Source organism: Indicator indicator, chromosome 8 (genome assembly GCF_027791375.1).
Source record: "Indicator indicator isolate 239-I01 chromosome 8, UM_Iind_1.1, whole genome shotgun sequence".
Classification (NCBI taxonomy): Eukaryota; Metazoa; Chordata; class Aves; order Piciformes; family Indicatoridae; genus Indicator; species Indicator indicator.
In genome coordinates, this window is record NC_072017.1 from 3,257,193 (window position 1) to 3,273,574 (window position 16,382).

Consider the following 16,382-nt stretch of genomic DNA (forward strand, 5'->3'; position numbering starts at 1 on the left):
TCAACAGTTGCACTTCATCTTAGAACAGTGTGGCTGCAGATGTGGAAAGGCAGTTGGCATGGATCTCACCTGAGAAGCAGTAGGTGTGGAGCCAGCTCTGCATAAGGTGGGCAGCGAGCTAGGGGAAAACATTTTAATCTCTTAATTACAATACAGAGAACAATGTTGGATAAACAATTAATAGCCAGCCTCATGTGTTCAACTTAAACAGATTTAATAGGAAGTGGCCACCAAATGGAAATAAACTTAGGCTTTATTAATACCAAGCTGATAAAAAAATTTGGTGTTCACTTCACTCTGGAGTACATTGCTTTGTGGCAAAGCACAGACTGCAGAAAGTTACCAACTTCAACCTTCCTGTAGAGGAGGCAAAAAGAGAGAGGCATTCATCTATGAGCTAGGCTGTAGTCCACAATTCAAGCAAGCTTACTCCTTGCTTCCTGCAGTAAGGAAAGCTCACTGCTTTCTTCCTGCTTCCCCTTCTTACACTGCTCCACTTCCTTCATGAATTCTCAAAATGAAAATCTTGTTTCAGTGGGGGCTTGAAGTGAGCACAAATCCTGTAGAATGGGGAAGGCAGCTTCTGTGCTTAGGACTGCATCAACAAATCACTGTGGATGGAAATTCAGAACAGCTTTCACATCACTGAATTACTCATGGTCCTGCCAGAGCAGAGGCATGACCCAAGTCGATCTGAGCCTGTCAAGGAAATCAGGTTTCACCCAAAGGCAGGGTTGTGCTCAGTTCATGAGTTACAGGGTAGCTGATGTTGGTAACTTCCAGCAAAGTGAGCCTGGTTCTTGACAAAACCACCCAATCCCCTCCAAAAAAAGGCCCTGAAACAGTATCCTCTGAATTTCTAACAGCTTTTGGAAACAATTGGTTACAAAAATAATGATCCAGGGAGTAATTTGTGGTAAGAATATTTTATATATATATTTTTCAACACTTTTAAACACTTACAAAAACATTCAACCAAAACCAAGGGGAAAAAAAATATTAAATTTAAATAACTTTGGAAGCAGAACAAGTCCTTCTGCCTTCAAACATACAACAATTCTGAGCTGTTGGCACAAAAAGGAATCCACATTCATCAAACCCCTTACTACAATATCAAACATAAGTTAAGTAAATCATAGGCACTAGTTTATCAAATCCATAATTCCACACTTCTGCAGTAAATCTCTACACACAGAGCCCCTGTGATTTCCTGATCTCCATAAACTGGTAATGCACAGAGGCTTGCTAAGTAAACAGACAGGTTGTGTCAGGAAGTCATTTGCTGTACTTCAGGGGAGAACAGCAGAGAAAAGAATCCTCAGAAAACTTAAAAGGTGAACTTAGCCAAGTGATGAATTACTTAAGGAAATGCACACAGCAGTTTGGTGCAGCCACAGTAAACCCCCTGATACCATCTCAACTGACTTGCAGACGTCAATTGAGTGTTGGATAAAATCCACCCCTTAAAATTCACCTTTTCTGGACTGAAGGTGCAGCATTGCTTTGTGAAATGCTGACATGTTCACACCTGGGCTGCAGTGAGGCTACTCATGTTTGATCTACTCCCTCCTGCTCAGCAGTGACAGCAGGTACTGACACCCACCAGCCAGGCCCAATGGCACCAGGGCAAGGTAGTTTTTTCCCCTTACTGCATTACAGTATATTTGATACTCTCAACTTCAAAGTCTAGAGCCTGAAGTCATTCATCAACCCAAAGTTTGCTTGAGTAATTAGAGCTGCAAATTAGTCTCCACTCCTCCCTATTTGGCTTCTTCCAAGTCAAGTAGTATTGCATGGCTTTTCATCCAGGGAAATGTTCATGCTGTCCAGAAATCCAAGGGCTAGGATTTCAGGGTTAGTTATCCTCTTAGTGGTGGGAGTCAAAATGCACCAGCAGTTCCAAACTCAAGCTACTCAATGGGGCTGAAGGCTACCTACCATCCAATCCAGCTTGTAGTGTCTGTCAGTCATTGCACAAAGGATTTACCATTCACATTCTCTTACTTCATCAACTGTATATCCAAAATACTGAACAAGCTTCAAACTAATTCCCTTCTGGTTTTAACTAGTCCCACCCAATACAACTGCAGTGACAAATGCTTGCCTGATAGCAAATGGTTCAGAGGCTAAATGAGTTGGTTCTGAGCAAAATGTGTCAAAATGAGTCAGAGCCACCAGAGGAATTTACTAGCTTGTAAACAGACATAGCAGGTTTCATACTCTCTTACCAGTAATGTTAAGATACACATATGTAAGGCAAAGTACATCCTTAAACACACTTGACATGGGCAATATCTTCTGTAAAAATATTTACAATTTAAAATAAACCCAATTTAAGAAATGGATGAAAGTAAAAAAATAGGATACAGAAAACTTCCTCATACCACGAACATCACCTAAATGAATATCATTTGGCATCAAGAGTCAACTCATTACCTTAAAATCTGTATGTTACAAGTGCATAGTTGTGTCTCTTCCTCTTCCTCCTTAACTACCAGCATTGTATGGTTGCTCCAGGCTGTGAGCGTCATGGTGTGGTATTGGAACAAGGGAACATCAGGACTTGCTCTTTCCTTTGTGAGGAAACCTGCTAGAAATAAAAAGCTGTCCCCAGGTAGTGAGCCATGTGTGGCTACAGTAGCAAAGGCCATCTTTCCTGAGCCAGGAACTTTAAGGTTACAAAGGCTGTACAAGTGATATTGAGCCCTTTTGGCAATGGAACGGCTAAGAGCACGCAGAGCTGATCAGTCAGCATAGGAAAGATGCAATCTGCACTACTGCCTTTGGGGTGCCTGCTACATTCAAACCTGGCATCTCCTCCAAAGCCATGGCTCCCCCCTGCCTGTTCTGCAGGAGGCACGTACCACTGTCCCAGGGAGAGAACCCCAGACGGCTGCCCAAGGCAGTGTGGCACTGGCAGGGCAGCAGTCTGCAATCAGAATGTCAGCCCTGGTTAGGGTAGGTTTGGTGCCATCACCAGCCTTACTGCTGAACTGACCCAGGCTGAAGAGGAAGCTCTGGGCAGCATAAGCTCAGTGCCACACTTGCTGTTCCTCAACATGGGCATTTCTTTGGCATTCGTTAGGTTTCTGCCCAGACCTTGGCCACTGTCATAAATGCTCACATTGATATGTTTTTAGCAAGCAAGAAAAACCCCCCAAGAACTGATAGCAATTTAATGTAGAAGTGATTGTATGACCACCAAACATCTGATGTTAGATGTCATTAAAGTGCTGCTTTATAATCTCTGCCAAGTTTGTGCTAATTTAGAGACAGAGAGGTCTGGAATTTCTACAAATCCCAAAAGTCTCATCTGAACAGTTTGTATGATCCAGCTGTCCTTGAGCCTGGTGAGGAAGCATCCATGAGCACTGGGACTCTGCACTCAGCTTTGCAGTTCAGTAGCAGCCATCTTTCCAACTCTCGTCCTTCACACTGCCATAGGTTTTGGGAGCAGGTAATGATCTAAAACGAGAGGAGAGTTTTGTCAGTTGCATACAGAACTGCTGAAGTCTCCATCTACAGTACAGAAGGCTCTGAACACTTCAGAAACAACTGGAGCACACACTTCACTCATTTAACTTCTCTGCAATACAGTTGTACTAAAGATAAGCCCAAAAGTATTTTCAGCTTTAGGTTCTGTGGGTTGTAGTCTTGGCACACATCACTGGAACAAAAACATCTACATGAAGAAAAAAAAAAACAAAACCCAACAACTTTTTGCTATTGTACCTTGTGAGAACACAAACTTAATCTGCTGCCACCTAAATCCAGGCCTTTCTCATTTTCCAGTGATGTGTAAACAGGGAAATCCTTGTTCAGAGTATGACATTTTGCTTACATCAAAACCTCCACCTTCACAAATGATTCATTGTGGCATCATGTAAAGATGCACATAAGCCTTCAAAAATAAAAGCTGTGTAAGTTTAGCAAGTGAAACACTTTAAGACAAGTTGTGATCTGGACAACCACACTTGGCTCCTCCTGGCAGTTCCTATCAGAACCAATGTCAGTCCTGTGACAGTCACTTGTCCCTGCCCTGCCCAGCACTCACTGCAGCACAGAACTCCTCCACTCTGCTATTTAGTGCTGATTTCTCTCTTTTACAGCACTGGAGACCAACTGTTCATCCTTTCTGTTTAAGAAGGTTCTCAGCACTTCTCATGCTCGTGGCGTTTTGCTTGCCACCTTCAGTGGAACTCCACCTTAGCATTAAGAACACAAATTCCAAACAGTGCATCACTTCCTTCTGATTCTCTAGAAGACAAACTGTCCATGCAGCCTTTCCAGCCAGTACTTAGCTCTCTTGTGATTGTTTTCCAAAACACTCTGACATCAAGTGGGTGCTACCACATTGGTTTGTCCTGTTGTATTTTACACTGAGCTTAGGAAATGCTATGGATGCCTCCTCTATCCTCCTGTACCTTCCTTCCTGAAGTTTCTAGCTGCTCAAAGAGAGGAAACTCCTCTCACCATGGTACCACAAGCTTGACTTGTGGATTACAAGAGGAAAACAGTTCTGAGTTCAGAACATGTGTCACTCAGTAGTACAAAGGAACATTCACTTGCCAGCTTGGTAACTTTTTACCAGATGCAGACATATTGTTACTGCTTTCTCAGCCCAACCTAGGACACCTGATTCACCTAGTGCAGTGTCTTTTGTTACTCATTTCACTTTCACACCTTCACTCTAGTTCAGGAACCTTCTCCTCTCAGTTTGGTTTCAAAACTGATTTTGGAAGCATATGCAGATACTTCACATGGAGGTCTCTATTTCCATTCTGAAGCCTTGAGATGAAAGGAGAACTGCAGGAAGGAGCAGCACACACACACAATGTCCAAAACTCATTCAAACTAAGGCTGCCTGTCACATACTCACCTGCGAACAGGCTGTGCAAGTTTGCTACGAGGCACTGGGATGCCCCCTGCAGAAGGGGCACTGGGTCTGGGCAAACCACTCCTCATCCCTGCTGTCCCTGCCGGCCTGGTAAGGGTAGTGCTGTTAATACTGCTGGCAGGGCTTGGCAAGCCTGAACTCTGGGCTGCAAGAGGCCCTGGTGAAGAACTACTGTGTGTCATCTGTGTGGCTTCTGGAGAAGCAAGTGAACCAGGTCCATGGTTACTAAATGCTTTCACTGGTTGTCGGAGGGCTAGGGGCGACGGTGCTGCAGGTGACCGGAACTTACTCGAAGAAGGTACTGGAAAACAAAACACAGGAATTACTGGCAAGCCTAACTTACAGTAACTGAAATTAACAACAGGAAATTACTGGATGGGAATACTCAAACAATGTGGGATGTAGAATGGTATACAGCCAATCAAGCAGCAATGAGAAACAGGAATTCAGATGTCCTTTTTGTCAGGTGGTTTTGATACTCCAATGCCCTGTTTGCTTACTACAGATAGTTTTTTAATCTGGATTTGTAAGCAGTAAGTAAGGCTAACTGCTGTATCAGTCAAAAGAAAGAGAGGACAATGTCCTTCAGAGAAAATTTAACAGCTTCAGAAACTGGTGACCCTAATTCCCATCCCTGAAAGAACACAACACAGTATTCTGCTGTGATGCACACTCTGAATCTATTTAAAGACTCTTAGCCTTAAGCACTGAGATTCTGAACACAGAGCATCTTAGATGTTTCTTTTAGGTTGTTCTTTTCAACCAAATCCAGTGAATTAGAAGTAACCCACAGATAAGGTCATGTCCCAGATTTATTGGCTGATGGTGGGGAGGGAGGGGGGCAGCATAAATTGTAAATACAGAGTCAATCAACCCCCAACACCAAAGAAATCCAAAGTGCTGCTATGAAACTTAACCCAGACAACTATTCCAATGTATAGCCTTCCTCCTCCTACAAACAGCATCTAAATGATCAGTGTAACAGATACCTGTAGTAAAATAGTTTCTGAGTTAGTATATAAGGTTTTGATGGAGTCCTTTCTGGAAGAGGTTACTAAGCCAGAACATTCAACAGATCTCTAATAATGCCAAACTTCAAGCACAACTCTTCAGACGTATGCGAAGTATTTCCAAGCTATGCATAATGTATCACTAAGCAATACACTAATCCATCACCTTAAGACTCAAATGGAATGTCACCAGCTTTTCACACTGAGTGGTGTGTCAAGCAACAGTCAATAGAGGATAATCAAATCAATCACGAAAGTAAAACAGAATCATGTTTACATTGAGTGAGTTTGCCCAAACTCTTCTTTCCTCCACTTCACTTTCTTTACAGGGAGACCAAAGTTGTATCCTCTTTGGCAGAAATTGTACCTAAAGAAGACAGTCCTTCACACAGCTTTTATTCTCATTTTACAAGGTAGATCCACTCAGAACATGACAAGAGGTAAGTAAGGAGAGAGGACCCCCTCCTAAGTGGAGTACAGAAGTTTCCAGTTTCTCTTTCTTACAGGGGATGTCCAGGAAGAGAGGTGCCTCATCACAGATAGGAACTGCAGTTGATTCTTTTCTAGGTTATCCAAAGAAGGCCTTTCCCACTGACATCAAACAGCACTAGTTGCTCTTGGGAAGAGCTGACAAAAAGGTGGCAGAGATGTCAAGAACACCTGACAGCTGGTAAGTAGTGAGGAGAACAAATAAAACCCTTTAAAATAAAACCCTTGGTGTCAAGCCAGAGGCTGGATTAAGGAGAGCATGAACAGCCACATGACTGGACAAAAAGAGCAGTGAAGTGCTGCTAGGACTAAGAGAGGTGACATTTTAAAATGTGACAGGGCCTGTAACTGTGGTGCAATCCCTCTGCAGAATTTCCAAGTGAAGGAGCTTTTATCACTGAACTCACTACAACACCTGCTTGGAGCACAAAGACAGCATCATGTTAGCAACTGACCAACAGAGCCATGCCAGTGGAGAAAAACCTAGATGCAGCTTTGGGCTGCCTGCAGGCACACTGGGGGAAAAGGCTTTTAGGTCCTACAAGCAATGAGAAGTTGTAACTGGAGAAAGCTTGTCACATTCCCAGTGACAGTGAGCATGCAGTAGATTGGTTGTCTCCATTCTTCCCAGTTTTGTGTTGACCACATTGTACCATGTGGCCAGTGCGAGCTGTCAGTCGGTAAAACACTTCCTGTCAGCACAGCATTGCAGACATTGCTGAGAGCTGCATTCATTCTGGTGCACAGAGGAATGAATTGTCTTGACATGTGGACTGCTCTGGAGATCTTGGCACATGATGTAATTTCTGGCTAACACAGATTTTTGTCTTGGAGAAGTTTTGGGTATTTAATTAACCTCAGTTTGGCCTGCTTGTATGACAGGAACACAGAGAATGAGGTCAAAGACTTTGGCTATTGTGTCCCCATGTGTGGCACTGTGCTGAGCCCTGTTTAATAAAAACACACTGAAGTGTAAGAGGAGTGCTTAACAGCTTTACACAACTCCAGCTCCTTAGAAACTAAACAACCAGAACCAGCTGCAATTAAAACAGCTGACATTTGTAAAAATAAATGGCACTGTGCAGCCACCCTCTCTGGATTCTGTCCTGGATTTTGTGGGCAGGGAGCAAAAGATCCCCTCCTGGCAAAGAAGAATGCTGTGAAGCTACCACCTTGGCTGGCTTGCAACCCAAGGCCAGCAGCTGCATCCCAACTTGAAACTAGAATCAATTCTAATGAAGCTGTTAAAATCACAGCCACTGTGATAATTCAGACTGATACAAATGAACAGATGAGGTCAAGCAATAGGAATCAATTAACCATTCTGCCATCTCAGTACAGCAAAGACATGGACCTGTTGAAGCAGGTCCAGAGGAGGGCCACAAAAATGATAAGACAGGAACCCTCTCCTATAATGAGAAGTTCAAAAGAGATGGAGCTGTTCAGCCTGAAGAAGAGAAAGCTCCAAGGAGACCTTATTGTGGCCTTGCAGTACTTGGAGGGGGCCTGTAAGAAACATGGGGACAGGCTTTGTAGCAGGGCCTGTTGTGATAGGACAAGGGTGATGGTTGTAAACTAAAAGAAGGAAGACTCAGACTAGATGCAAGGAAGACATTTTTGCAATGAGGATGATGAATCACTGGCACGGGTTGCCCAGAGAGGTGGATAGATGTCCCAGCCCTAGAAGCATTCCAGATCAGGTTGGATGGGGCTCTGAGCAACTCAGTCCAGTTGAAGATGTCCCTGCTCACTGCAAGGGCAGCTGGATTAGATAGCCCAAAGCAGTCTATGATCAGAGTGATACTGTCATACAGCACCTTACACTGCTGTGTTAGCCTTCACAGGTCTGTTATGGTGAAGAGTTTGCTGTTTGAGTGTATCTTGAACTGTCTTACACAAAGTAGTTGGCAACAAAAACAGCATCTTCTGTGTGTGGAAGATGCCAAGCTAGGTGATGAACAGCATTTTCAGAAACTAAAAGCAATTGTTGCTCATAGTTGTTTGTTCTTTTGAAACTAAAGTCTTCTTTCATTACCTCATAAATGCTTCTGTACTTGTGAAAAGCTCAGATCAGAAGCAAGAAAAATCAACACAGCAAATAACTGAAAAGGACATGCTGGGTCCTCATTTGCAGTGAGGGACAACAGCAGCTCTAACTGGGATACAGAACTGGCAGTGCTCACTCTCTAAAGGGTTAATAAAATTTCATCAAGTTAATTTTCTGTACATTTCCACAGCTCCAGACTAAGCCATCCACCTCCTAAGTGTTCCAGACATCCTGAAGAAGGGGAAAACATGGCCAACTGGAAAGACTGCACAGAAACCTTTGCAGAAGAACGGAGAGGATGGTCTTAGGCCAAAGTAGAACACTGAGTGCACTCTTCTCTGTTTGGTATGAAATATTCTGAAGACTGTTAGAGCACTCCTAGGAAACCATGTGAATCTGGTTCAAAGTTATTACATTTTGCTAGAACATTCTGTATGGCATGAAGCTGACTCAAAAGAAGTTAGGGCTCAACACCTCTGCTATGAGGACAGGCTGAGGGAGCTGGGGTTGTTCACCCTGGAGAAGAGAAGAGTCTGGGGGGACCTTAGAGCTGCCTTCCAATACCTGAAGGTAGCCTACAGGGAGGCTGCAGAAGGACTTTTCATAATGGACTTGAGACAGGTGAAGGGGGAATGGTTTGAAGCTGAGGGAGAGTAGGGTTAGACTGGATCTTAGGAGAAGCTCTTCAATACAAGGGTGGTGAGACTCTGGAACAGGTTTTCCAGGGACAGTGCTGAAGGCCAGGTTGGATGAGGCCTTGGGCAGCTGAGTCTAGTTGAGAGGTGTCCCTGCCTAAGGTAAGGAGGTTGGAGTAGATGATCTCTGAGGTCCCTTCCAACCTGAGCCATTCTGATTCTATAAAGTTAGTGTTGTTAAACCACTGAGACAAATGCCTGCATTTTGCCAGCCACCTTCAGCTTCTGCACTGAGGACTCTTACAGTCCTTACAGGATGCTAGCATATACAGAGCTCAAACTGGTCTCAAAGGAAACATGAACTTTAAAACCAGATCTTCTAGACTACAAAAAACTACAAAAGACAACTATGCTTAAAAGCAAAACCATGAACTTGTTCTAAGTTAGTGAAACTGATGCAGATACAAAGGCTGCCAGAATTAAAGATCAGTTAAAACTCATCTCATTGGATTTGAGCCTCCATCTATTTCATTATCTTCTCAAAAAGAAGCCAGCTTCAGCTGTTAGCAAGCTGAAATACTACATGCAACAGTTTCTAGTTCCTTGAGGAAAAAACACCAATCTAAATGACTGTTTTGGGGGTTAATCTTCCAGTTTTGGGGGAAAAGAGAGAGCACAAGCACCTGAACGTACATGGCTAAGCAAGTTGACATCCTATGCTAATCTTTCCAAGGATAAACTCCTTAGCTTCTGTTTCCAGCACAAGGAATGATATTTTTCATTTGCCTGCTGATTTATTCACAAAGAACAATATATACAACTTTTGTTTTAAAGCCTCTGTTTTAGCATTTAAAGATTTCCTATCCAAAGGTAGCTCTAATGAACACGGATTAGAGTTCATTTTTCTAATCCAGACTCCTTGATTAACACTAGAAGTCACCAATCCTTGGATTTTTCTCTCAAAATCCAATGTTCTGCCTTTTCTCCTAAATAATACAGGGTTATATTTTTAATACTTAGTCTCAAGAATTAACTTTCATACAGCAAGGACCAATTTGGTTAACCTTGACATGCAACAGCAATTTTATTCCTCTAGAATATGTGAGTTTTAATGCAGGTGAGCAACTATCTGAGGTTTGCTGGAACTTGAGAAGTGGTTGTAAGTTAATTACCTCCTTTTGCAGATGGAGTTTGAAGAAACTGTTTGGTTTTGAAGGCAGCACGAGGCAAATTTTTCTGCCTTTGCAGAGCTGTTGAAAAACAAGAAGTGTTATATTTGTCTACCATAAGAAAACTACGTTTACTGGGAATTTCAGAATTGTATCCACTTGTGAAGCATCAAGGAACAGAGTGAGGAAGACACTCAAAAAGCAGATATGACTCTGGAAGCAGTGGGGGTTTTTTAAATGGTGCTTGCTCTTAATGTCAAAGAGTTACAGAGAAGCGTGTCAGAAATTTTGCAGTGCAAAATATGCAGGTTCTGTAAGAGGAAAGCTCCTTGGAGGGCAAAAAGCCCAGAAAAAGCAAAAAAAAAAAAAAGAAACAAATAACCAAAACATTAAATTAATACACCAAAGGGAAAAACAAGCCACCTAGCAAACATGCTACAGCAATGAGTGCAAGATTAGATACAAAGATGAAAACTAAGCTGTCATATTTGACCTGCCAAGACAAAACTTAGGCTTTTTTAAGTGAAACTCCTTTAAAATGCAAAGTCTTTCACTATATGTGAGCATATGAACAAATTATATTTTTCATTATGCAAATGTAAGCCACTTGGAGAGATGTCTGGGTTTCCTCTCCTCAAAAGGGTAGGCGAGAGGGCTCAAACTGCAAATGAAGACATCACACTAAGAATTATCAGCTGCCAGCATGTATACAGCATGTCAGAAACTGGGTTTTATTGCTCCTATTGTCCTGCCTTTTTTCTAGTAATGTTCAAAGGCTGATACTGCCTTGACATGACCTCACTGCCTACCAGTCAGCAAGAGAAAAGCGTGTTCCAAGAGCTGTGGAATCTTGGCAGGGAGAGAATTACCTATTGCCAGAAGGAATGCTACGACTCAGCCTATTTTCACTGCAGCATATTTAAGGGGGGGAGGGAAAGGAGGAAAGTAGTCAATGTAATAATAGAGCTTTGCCTACACAAAGGCTTCTTAAAATGATTTATGCATGAACAAACATCTCTGCCCACCTCACTGTATGGGGCTTTACACCAGCATAAAACTGCTTGCACTAGCAAGGCTTATTTCCACAGTGAGAAGGAAGAAGGATGGGGGAAACAGTTAATCATAGAATTGTCAGGGTTGGAAGGGACCTCAAGGACCACCTAGTTCCACCTCCCCTGCCATGGGCAGGGACACCTCACACTTAATGCACAGTCTTGCATAAAGATTCTGACCCTGAGTAAGGAAGCTCAGTAATCCTGTCACCAACTGGGGAACATCACCACACAAAGAAGGTAGGGGAAGGACAACTAGAATTCTAGTAATACTAATAAAGACTTTTATAAACCCATATAATAATTGCCATCACCTTTCCTATCCTTCAGTCAGTGCAAAATTCACAGAGTTTTGTGAACTATGAAAGAAATCCATCATAGGTTTTCCTTCATTCTGAAGCCATGCCTGGGTGGTCTATTCATTTTAGTCTTAACTAACCAAAATCTGTCATTTTCAACAAATAGCATGAAGAGATCAAAGTGTTTATGAACATAAAACACTGCCTGTGGCTATTAACAATACAAAACTCTTTCTGCCACCAACTAAAACTGAATGCAAAACAGCACAAGGCAAGCAGAAGTCCTTAATCAACTTCTGGTCTTGCTATAAACTTCAAGGCATAGCCATGAACAACCAATGAAGCACAGTAAGATGTTTAAAAATGAGCACAATTCCTAGGAATTTAGTGAGGCAGACCACTGGCCAGAGTGCTTCTGTCCACAAGTGTTCCATTATATCATTTTTCACTGAAGCAGTGTTTTTGTTGTACCACACAGAATGAAGAACAGCCTCTTCCTTCCTGTTTATGATCTGGAATACAGTTTGCCCTAATTCATTCAGCTATAGTTAAATGTGGCACTGCACGTGGCACTAAGTTTCTTCCCCCATCATTATGTACCTGACCTACAAGTCAGAGGTGTAAGATGATATGGAAAGCAATTAAAATATACCAAATTCCTTCCTTCTCAATGTAGACGGCAGGAAGCAAGACTCAAAGAGCTGAACAACTCTGTGCACTGCATACTGGAAAAGACATCCAGGCAGTGCCATCTGAGCACTGCTGAGGATACAGGCATGGAGTGCACTCTTCTCCACCTCGCTGCTCCTGAAGTGCCCTGCCTGCTGTTGCATGGCCTGTCACAAATGGTGCATGCTGAATGCACAGCTAGGTTTACCTCAGATCAACTCAGCTGGAACACACACAGTTTCCTGAAAACATCCTCTTCCTTCTTGAACTCTGAGCACATGTCTTGGCAAGTAGAACAGTTACTTTACTGATGGTTTGAACAATCAACAGCTTAGGTCTTTGACTAAGTGTTGCATTTAACTCTGCTTGAAGGCTTAACAACCATGTGCTAAGTAAATACAACAGCATCACACACAATCCTCTAGAAAGCAGGTAGCTCCTGTGTGGAAGCCACCCTAGTGCTACAGCTCTGCACAATCCATGTGACACAGGACTCAAATCCAGAGACTTCCCATCACTCTAACCCTTGAAAAGGCACCTGTTCCTTTAAGAAGACAAGTACTACTGCATATTCCAGTGTTTTGAAGTGAAATATTTCATAACTCTCACATTAAAAAGTACTTTCTGCACAATGGCATGGAAAAGAGCAGCACAACTGCTATTTAATTCAATCTTTTTCCAACAAGAAATTGGATTTTTTTCCACCACATTACACCTACAGCTTCAAATGCCAAGTATCTTCATGCTTTGCAGTTGTACCTCTAAACATCTAGTGTGTCTTTCCTCTACTCTTTAAGCAAGAGAGTCAAATTTGCCAATGTATCCAACAAGAGTTGTCTTTTCAGAAACTTACTGGATTCCTAACTCATTTCTGAATGCCAGCAACCATAGCAAGTTCAGTATTGCAGCCACAGCAAATGTGCAAGTGAATTATAAACAGCAGATCTTTGCCAAGGGGGAAAGTAGTGACCTCAGGTGACAAGCCAGCATCCTTGCAAAGGTAAGCTCATGCAAAACTAGCAGGTGTATGAGGAAGCTTCAAATCCCAAGACCCAAAAGTCATTGCCAAGGGAAAACAAAAATTTGCTGCCATTTAACAGTGCTTTGTGCAAGGTGACAAAATAGAAAACCAACAAAACAAAAATCATACCATCAAAAACAAAGAAAAAAAAAAGGACACAATTCTGGAAATTTTTATACAATGTACAGTTTTGCAGAAAATTTTGTAATCCAGACTAAGCAAAGATACTTACTCAGTGACTTCATACACAAACCGTTTTACGATTGTCAATAGCAAGACTCTGACAAACATCTGTAAGAGCAGGGAAACTGTAAAAGCTAGAAGTCTGGCCTTCAGCAGTGATACTTCACTTACACTTCAATGTCAGCTGCTCTAGAGTGCTTCACATTCGGGCAAAGACTCTCATGAAAGGCAAGCAAATTGACCTAACCATTTTTGTGATCCTCAGTTCACCCATAAGTTAAAATAAATGAAGGTATAAAGACAATTCACACTACTTTGGCTCCTGCAATGAACTCACTCACTATTCAATATTGAGACTTCTGGTGTCTGATCTTTCCATGAAGTTTCACTGTGACTACACTTTTAATTCTGGAAATGCAGCCAACAAAGCTGCTTTCTGTGCTCTTCCCTTCCCAGTTCACTCAATTTTAAAAACACTAAATAAAAGCTGTACAGACCTGATGCAAAAATATTTCCCTCTTCATTTTCTTTCAGGTCATTTTGATTATTTTTCCTTATCACAAAAAGGACACAGTTGGAGAGCTGCTGTCCAAATGCTTTATAGTTTGGTAAGCCTAAGAGAACAGCCTTGCATTTGATCCACACCTGACCTCTGAGCTGTAAATCCCACCCTCAGAGTGTGTGTGAAAAGTGGAAGAGGGCAAGGTGAAAAGCTGCTGGGGATAACCCATATGAACAACCACAAGGTCATACTCATTTCTTTGGCTGCAGTATCAGACATCACTGACTGGCCACACAACCCTTAGATATGATGTGAGTCACTACTGAGTCTTTGCTCCTTGTTCTGTATCTAACTGTATTTGGTTGCATTAACACTGCTTTGGAAGGAGTAGCTCAGTGTGCCTTTGCTGGTAAGATGGTTTAAAAAACTCAGTTTAATTTACAAAATATCTTACATTTCTTGTCAGGCATTTAGACTACTGATTAATTTTTATTGCAGGACTTCCCTAGTTGAAAGCTCTCCACATAATATTCATAACACAAGCTTTCCTTGAAAATGTCACTAAAGGTTACTGAATTCTGAAAGTTGTTTCAAAATCAGCTGGTCAGGAAACATTTAAACAACAGGAACTGTCAATATTGACAGATAAAGAAGCACTGAATATTTTAAGTTTCATTTGCTTTGGCTTCTTGAAGGTCAGCATTTTCAAGAGACTTGAAATTAGCAACATTCTCATCTCAGCTTTTGGGTGCTGTGTGTTTTGTTTCAAAGTTGTGTAACCTGATCTGAAAACATTGATGCAAGTTAAAACCCTTGCTTGCAGTTTCTTCTCTTGTTTTGTCACCTGGAAATTACCTATCCAGTTTCAGATTTTATCCACTTTTTTTTTTTAAGTGTCAGTTATTGCTTTAGAAAAGGTTTGGATGAACCTGTGTCCCATGAAATAAATTCTAGCTCACTGTTGAGCTGGTGGCTGCTAGCCTGTCCAGAAGGGAACTGCTGAGATGAGATCTAAGTACATATTTTTCATTGCCTAATAAGCTTCTGTAGCCTGAAGCAAGAGCATGACAGCTTCTGTAAAGCACAGAAAAACCACCAGTTCCTGAAATACCTACCTCCCTGTATTTTGACTCTTCATAGAACACATACCTTTAGAAAGCTCTGAATGGTATCCTAGCAAGAGATCAGACATTCTTTGAATGCCATCAGTACTAGCTCTTGTGCACCAAACGAAGCGACTGACATAGGTATGATTAAAGAAAATCAAGATCAGCACCTCCAGTGTGGCATGCATTTCTTTCCCCCCCTCCCCCTTTGCCATGAAACTGGCTTAATTCCAGAACAGAGGCTGAGGTGCCACTAAAGGTACTTACTGGCTGAGGCTTGAGGTTGAATGCGAGGTATCCCTCCGTTTGGCACTTGGAAGTTTGAGTCGCTCCTGCTGTTTTTCACAGACTCCGCTTGGATGCTGGATGTCCTGGACAGGTTTGGAAGACTACGCCTTAGTTTTTCTGTACAAAGCAACACAAACAGAGCACAACATGGAGTCTGCTGCAGGACAAAGTTCAGGTTATGAACTCACAGCTACACACCAGTTAAAAGTAACACCAAATGTTGGCCGTGTAGAACTACACTGCCATGTAAAAGTCTATCTCGTTACATGAAGAAGGCAAATGGTATCCTGGGGTGCATCAGTGTGTCCAGCAGGTCTAAGGAGGTTGTTCTCCCCCTCTACTCTGCCCTGGTAAGACCACATCTGGAATACTGTATCCAGTTTTGGGCTCCGCAGTTCAAGAAAGACAGGGATCTACTAGAGAGGGTCCAATTAAGAGCTATGAGGATGATTTGGGGGCTTGAATTCATCTCTCCTATGAAGAAAGACTGAGAGATCTGGGACTGTTTAGTCTGGAGAAGAGAAGGCTGAGAGGGAATCTTATTCATGTCCATAAATATCTGAGGGGTGGGTGTAAAGAGGAAGGGGATAAGCTCTTTTTAGTGGCACCCAGTAACAAGACAGAGAATAATGGGTACAAGCTAGAACAAAGGAAGTTCCACCTCTATATGAGCAGAAACTTCTTTATTCAGAGTGACAGAGCACTGGAACAGCATGGATTACAACTCTCTGGGTTTTGTTCTACTGTTAGGTTTGCCTATTCAGTTTCCCTAAATTGTAGTTTTGCACAGTCTACCTAGAAAGTGATCTATAAGTAGAATGCTTGCCTGAAGATTAAAAACACCTAACTACTATTTGAGTCAACTTTCAGGACAACCCAGTCCCAACACATTATACCAACAACTCACAGCCACCCACTCAGAAAGAAACTCTTCATACACAGCATTTATGCTGATGACACCAAGCTGAGTGGTGCTGTCCATATGCTAGAGGGATGGGATGTCATCCAGAAGGAC

At 42.2% G+C, this 16,382-nt stretch overlaps 1 protein-coding gene across 2 annotated transcripts in view; it reads right to left on the minus strand.

Annotated features, from left to right (window-relative positions):
- Positions 1-326: 326 nt before the first annotated feature.
- Positions 327-16,382, minus strand: part of SLAIN2 (SLAIN motif family member 2) — a 38,462-nt gene continuing 22,406 nt past the window's right edge. The window contains exons 6-9 of one of the 2 annotated variants that reach the window (XM_054382814.1): positions 15,347-15,484; positions 10,251-10,328; positions 4,880-5,198; positions 327-3,465 (exon numbers count right to left, since the gene is read on the minus strand). In XM_054382814.1, the coding sequence (XP_054238789.1) occupies positions 3,399-3,465; positions 4,880-5,198; positions 10,251-10,328; positions 15,347-15,484 (602 nt within the window). In that variant the 3' untranslated portion in view covers positions 327-3,398. The remainder of the gene's footprint in view (positions 3,466-4,879; positions 5,199-10,250; positions 10,329-15,346; positions 15,485-16,382) is intronic. The other variant, XM_054382815.1, reaches the window with a different exon arrangement.